General features: G+C 36.7%; 1 protein-coding gene across 1 annotated transcript; it reads right to left on the bottom strand.

Moving 5' to 3' along the window:
• Nucleotides 1-3,663: 3,663 nt before the first annotated feature.
• Nucleotides 3,664-4,677, bottom strand: LOC141299530 (4-galactosyl-N-acetylglucosaminide 3-alpha-L-fucosyltransferase 9-like). The gene has a single exon (XM_073829930.1). It carries the CDS (start codon nucleotides 4,675-4,677, stop codon nucleotides 3,664-3,666), a length of 1,014 nt encoding a protein of 337 aa, XP_073686031.1.
• Between the last annotated feature and the right edge of the window lie 1,182 nt (nucleotides 4,678-5,859).

Genomic DNA, 5,859 nt, shown 5'->3' with positions numbered 1-5,859 from the left:
GAAAAATAAAGAAAGAAAACAGCTTATGTATTGATCCTGAGCAATTCCATACAAGAAGGTTCTTGAGAGTCTTCAAACGTTGACTGTCTCCAAATATCTTCAGCACTATCACAGAGTCAAAGATCACTTTATCAAGAGTGGTAAATATAATGCCTTGCTTGCTGTCAGACCAGGTCATGTGCCTCTCCCACTGACTCTGAAAAAGCTTGAAGTTCCTTAAAGAGTTTTGCCAGTGCAGTCCAGCCCCCTGCTTTGGCTGACTGCATTTTTTGACACATTTTGCAAGCTCGCTTATAGTGTTAGTAGGGTTTTTACAAGAAGAATTGTTAATTTGGTTGCACTTTATTTCACAGTATGTGCATATACATAAGAAATGACTGATAATTTAAGATGACTACATGAGTTAAGCTTAAGTTTAGGAGTAGGTTAAGGGTTAGTACTTAGTTATTACTTAGTCATTGTAATTACTATGCACATGTGAAACAGGAATTGTACTTAGGAAAATTACTTAGACAACATTGATGTCAGTGTATATGTGAAAATACATATATTTCTGAGAAAAGCTCTTGGTTTGTGTTATGTTCAGTCTCTTCAATATGTAGATTTCCTGTGTTTCTTCCTGTTGTTAGGTTATTTATCATCATCATTACATGTCTCTAGTTTAGTTCACCAACTTCATACAGTGTCCTGTTTGTGTGGTTCTTGGCTGTTACTCTTGGTTGCCTTGATCTTTCTCTTTGGTTTTCTTCATGTTTCAATCTAGTCATTAATCTGTGGCCTGTGGCATAAATCTAGTTGAGCAAACACTTACTTTCAGAGTAGGTTTGGAGTTGAAAAACTAAACAAGTTCAGTCTGGGTTAATTTGGGTCCATAGATTTTTCTTGGGTCCAACTTTTTCTGTCAACCCAGGTTTTATCCCTGAGTCAATTATAACCAGGCAACTCTGCAGCAAACAGTCAATAGCATTTAATATGGAGGGACAGTAGATGTGCATATTTTGGTCGATTTATATGGCAAAATTAAGAATTTAAGCCTAAACTTCCCACCAAAACCTCCAGTTCACCTGCTGTGAATGCAAAAGCTTGGGAAAATTGCTGGCATTGTTGATTGTGTTCCTTTTAGAGTCCAGTGTTTTACATCCTGCTGATTCATGACTGCACTGCAAAACGTCACTGTGACAAGACCAAGACAACACAAAACTTCAAATTCATGGGCCTGCAAATCTCTCTGAACACCTCATCCTCAGTGTAACAAATATTTAAAAACTTAATAAGCAGTAGACCGTGTGTCTTTGTGCTGTCCTTCCTCTTTCATAGCAGCTCCTTGTGTGCTTTTCATATCTTCTGTCATCTTGAGCGTTTAATTTGAACCAGGAACCACCCAACAGCCACTTCTTCCGCCACAAACCACAAGACCAGTAGAAATCTTCAGCTTTCATGCAAAGCCTATGTGTGTAGGTGTGATGTATGAAAGCAGATAAGTGCATGACAAACTCACTGCAGTAACACTTCTTTTTGATAATTTGATCATTTCATCATCTAAGCTTTATTTTCATAATAACTGATGTAAACAACAACAGTAGCTAATCACTTTTTATTATATGAAGAAAGTGAGTGGTACTTGACTATAAAATGAATAATCCACAAGGTCAAATTTGTAAGGGTAAATTATTAAAGTATTAGAATTACTTTTCTGAACAAGATGCAGGATTTTAGAAATTCATGTCGACAGCTTAAATATACATTGCAGGCCAGTTTTTTACTTTATAATACATTTGTTGCAAATGCATGAGAAATAGTTATAGTGATGCTTGATTTATTACAACTAAGTACATTAGCACAGTTAACAGGTCTTGTATGGTTTTTCTATGATTTTATTCGTGTGATCTATGACTTCCTGTTTTCTTTTAGGTTATTGACCTTATCCATCCTCTGTTGAGGCCTAGATGAGGAAATTCTCCATAGTTAACCTATGTCAGCAAATTGTCATTGTGTGTAAAGTTTAAAAATACATACAGTTTCAGTCACACACACTTGGTAACAGCACCTCCTACAGACACTCAACTGCTAGTAAATAAATGGCATTCTCCTCTTATTTTCTACTTTATTGAGAAAACAGACAATGGGATAATGTTTTTATTTTTTATTTTTGGCTGTCAATCATTTATTACAACTGTAATAGTACAAATAGTTCATATTAAATCTTACAAATAAAGGTGTATAATAACGCATATAAAAATCTTTTGTAAATAATAAGTAACAATAAAACCATGCCCTGAGCTTTCAGATCATAACTGTTCTTTGTCAATAATAAAAACAATGAATGTTTTTTCCTCTTATAATGTAGGCCTACTTCTGCAGCAGTGGCAAAAAAAAATTGTTTTTCATTTGGAAATCAAGGTCCCAGAGTCTGGAGGAAGACCGAGGCACAAAAGTCAAGCTGCTTAAAGTCCAGTGTGAAGTTTCCACAGTCAGTGATGGTTTGGGGAGCCATGTCATCTGCTGGTGTGGGTCCATTGTCTTTTATCAAGTCCACAGTCAACGCAGCTGTCTACCAGGAAATTTTAGAGCACTTCATGCTTCCTGCTGCCCACAAGCTTTTTGGAGATGATGATTTTATTTTCCAGCAGGATTTGGCACCTGCCCACAAAGCCAAAACTACCAGTACCTGGTTTAATAGCCAGGGAATAACTGTACTTGATTGGCCGGCAATCTCGCCTGACTTAAACCCCATTGAAAATCTATGGGGTATTGTCAAAAGGAAGATGAGGGAACAGGGACCCTGAAATGCAGACTGCAAGCTGTAGGCCAATATCAAAGCAAATTGGGCTACCATAACACCTCAGCTGTGTCAAAGGCTGATCGCCTCCATGCCACGCCGCCTTGATGCTGTAATTAATGCAAAAGAAGGCCCAACAAAGTACTGAGGACATAATACAGTACATTAACACACTTTCCAGAAGGCCAACATGTGTTTAAGATCCTTAAGATTGGTCACATGAAATATTCTAATTTTGTGAAATACTGTATTTGGTTGTTTTTTGTCTTTAATCCATAATCATCAAAATTGAAACAAATAAAGGCTTGAAATATTTCACTTATTTCACAATGACACAAGTTTCACTATTTTAAACAAAGTAATGAAATAAATGGACTTTCCCTCGATATTCATTTTTTTTTTTGGCACATACCTGTACAAAGGCTGGAATACACTACGCAACTTTTGCACAGATTTTGACACGATTTGCAGTCTGGAAGAGTAGTTGCTACTTGGCTGAACCAATTTTGAGACTTCACAGGCGTATGGTGGACGCAGATTCCAGTTTCTTTTACTTTCAAACTATAATTTAATCCATTTGGAGGATATCAAGCATAACTGATATTCTGAGAAGACTTTATAACACATTTAGTCTCCAAATGACATATAGATTTATACTATTATAATGCACTGTACTCTTAACATTAAGTGTATGAATTTTAAATGGCTTTGTCATCCAGCTTTGAAGTCTGATAACCTTTCCCAATAGTACAATCTGTAAAATCTTTTCAGATTTTAAATTGTTTGTATTCCAGCATTTAGTTTATACAAAAGGTCCTGAGCATTTAGAGCAACTGTGTTATCCAGTGTTTAGCAATAAAGTCATAAAAAGACACCCTTGACCTTTAGGTCTCATCTTTGATGGCATCCCAGTACCACTTGTTAAGGTTTCTAAAAACCTGGTAGTCTTTCTTTGTTCGTATATATTGACAGGCACGGCACGCATGCTCTTCAGGATAGTTAACAAGCTTGACTTCGAAGTTTTTTCGCCACTGAAAATACTTTTTGTATTCTTCCACATTCTTATCCAGTGACAGCAGGTGTTCAGCAAGTTTCTGAGGGCTGGAGAAATCCTTCACATGGATGAAAGCATCTTTTGGCACAAACCTCTCGTATATGTATCGTTGAGCTCCAAGAGCCACTGGCACCGATCCGAGCGTGAGGGGATTGAATAGCTTTTCTGTCATGTAGTCATAGTGAGCGGCTGTGTTCTCAAATGACAGATAGAATTTACATGTGGTTAATATTTCCTTGTATTGTGCGTCATTTACCGCTTTTCCAAAATGACGCCCAAAGGCTGAAATGTTGATGTGTTTTTTAAACTCGTTATAGTATTTCACCCTTTCAAACTGCTCATTCCAGTTGCTCACAACCCAGCAAACTAACTTTTTGTCCAGAACTTGTGGAAATAACTTATCCTCGGTATCTTCGGTTTTAATCATAAATTGTTCACGGAGGACGATATCAGCATCTCGTCGGTAATTCAGTGTCACATTAAACAGGTTCTCCAGACCGTCGAGTCGTCTCGTGTTTTGTGGAGACTCAAGGTGCATCCATATCCATTTCTGAAAGAATGGCCGTGGTTTTGTGGGTAAATTTGACAGGTCGCTTTTAATATCTCTGTGATTTATCAGCACTCCATCAGCCTTGCTGTAGAGCTCTTTATCTGCAGTTAAGTAACAACCGTCTATATTAAATGTGGAGCTGCAGGAATTTAGGTCGAATTTTCTTCCAAATGGCCAAAACCATAAAAACAGGATAGTGCTGTTTTCCAGAGGCTTGTCTTCAGATGCTGTGAAAGTTCTGACTATTGGTAATATGTTAAAATGTGGCTGTAAGAATTCTTTTATGAAAACCATGTTTAGTCCAACAGAGAATACAAGAAGCACATATCTGGGATGAAGTATTGTTTTAATATGGCCTGTGGAGAAAGAAAAAATAAGATTATTTTAACGAGTGTCATAGAATCAGAAAAGATTATATATTCAATCTCTGTATTCAAATACTCAAAGTAAACATCGTATTTGTATTTAATGGTATTGGTTTGTAGAAGTTTTAATACGTTTTACTTTCATTAAAACATTTTGCAATTGGTGTCTAACATGCGCTACTGTACTGCTTTAGGTTGTTTTGTCATTGCATTTACATGGTTTAGTCCAGCAGATGTCACCAACGTAGTTTGGAAGATTAAATAATTTTGTAAAGCATTGGTTCAATTAAGTTTGAGATTGGAAAATTTGTTTCATTTTGGTCAAAACTGTGAGAAAAATAGTTTTCGAAGCATCAGCGAGAATTGAAATGATGATCATGATACTAATAAGCTGCTGTGTAGCTTATTAAACAACAATTAAAAAACAGTTAAACAACTTATGCGTAATGAAGTAAAAACAACATGTAAACTTACTTAACATGGTTCTGTTGGGGAACACAGCTTGACCCAGCAGAGACTAATATGCACAGCGATGACCAGTGGTTTCCATTAACTGTAGGCGAGAGCAACATAGCAGTGATTTTGAGTATCCACCCTTGTTTTGTCAAAACAATAGAGCGTATGCACAATCAGTCAACGTATTTAGGTGCAGTTAAGTTGGTTTTATGTTGGAAATTGATTAGACATTCACAGAGCAAATTAAGGGACTGTTTCAAAAGTGCATAAAAAGAATTAAAAAATACAGGTGCTGGTCATATATAGTGCCTTGCAAAAGTATTCATACCCCTTCATTTTTGTCACATTTTGTTTTGTTGCAGCATAATGTTAAACTGCTTTAAATTAGTTTTCCCCCACATCAATTTACACTCCATATGTAAGGAATAATTGACGACGACGGAGTGGCCGTTCCACCTCGGGTGTGCATTATTTTCGTAGAATTCTACGTCGCGTCGTGACCGCATCACCACCTCGGGTGTGCATTATTTTCTAAGAATTCTACGGCCCGAAGTCAATTATTCCGCTTATACTACAGTTACCACACCTCAAGACATCGATCAAATTATATATTTCAAGACATTCGTCCCGTTTTTATCCTTAAAACGCTATTGTG

Source organism: Garra rufa, chromosome 1 (genome assembly GCF_049309525.1).
Source record: "Garra rufa chromosome 1, GarRuf1.0, whole genome shotgun sequence".
Classification (NCBI taxonomy): domain Eukaryota; kingdom Metazoa; phylum Chordata; class Actinopteri; order Cypriniformes; family Cyprinidae; genus Garra; species Garra rufa.
This window is presented reverse-complemented; position numbering and strand designations above follow the sequence as displayed.

Excerpts from the sequence above, each read along its gene's own strand:
- LOC141299530 (XM_073829930.1), bottom strand. The coding sequence starts at position 4,677 with ATGGTTTTCATAAAAGAATTCTTACAGCCACATTTTAACATATTACCA.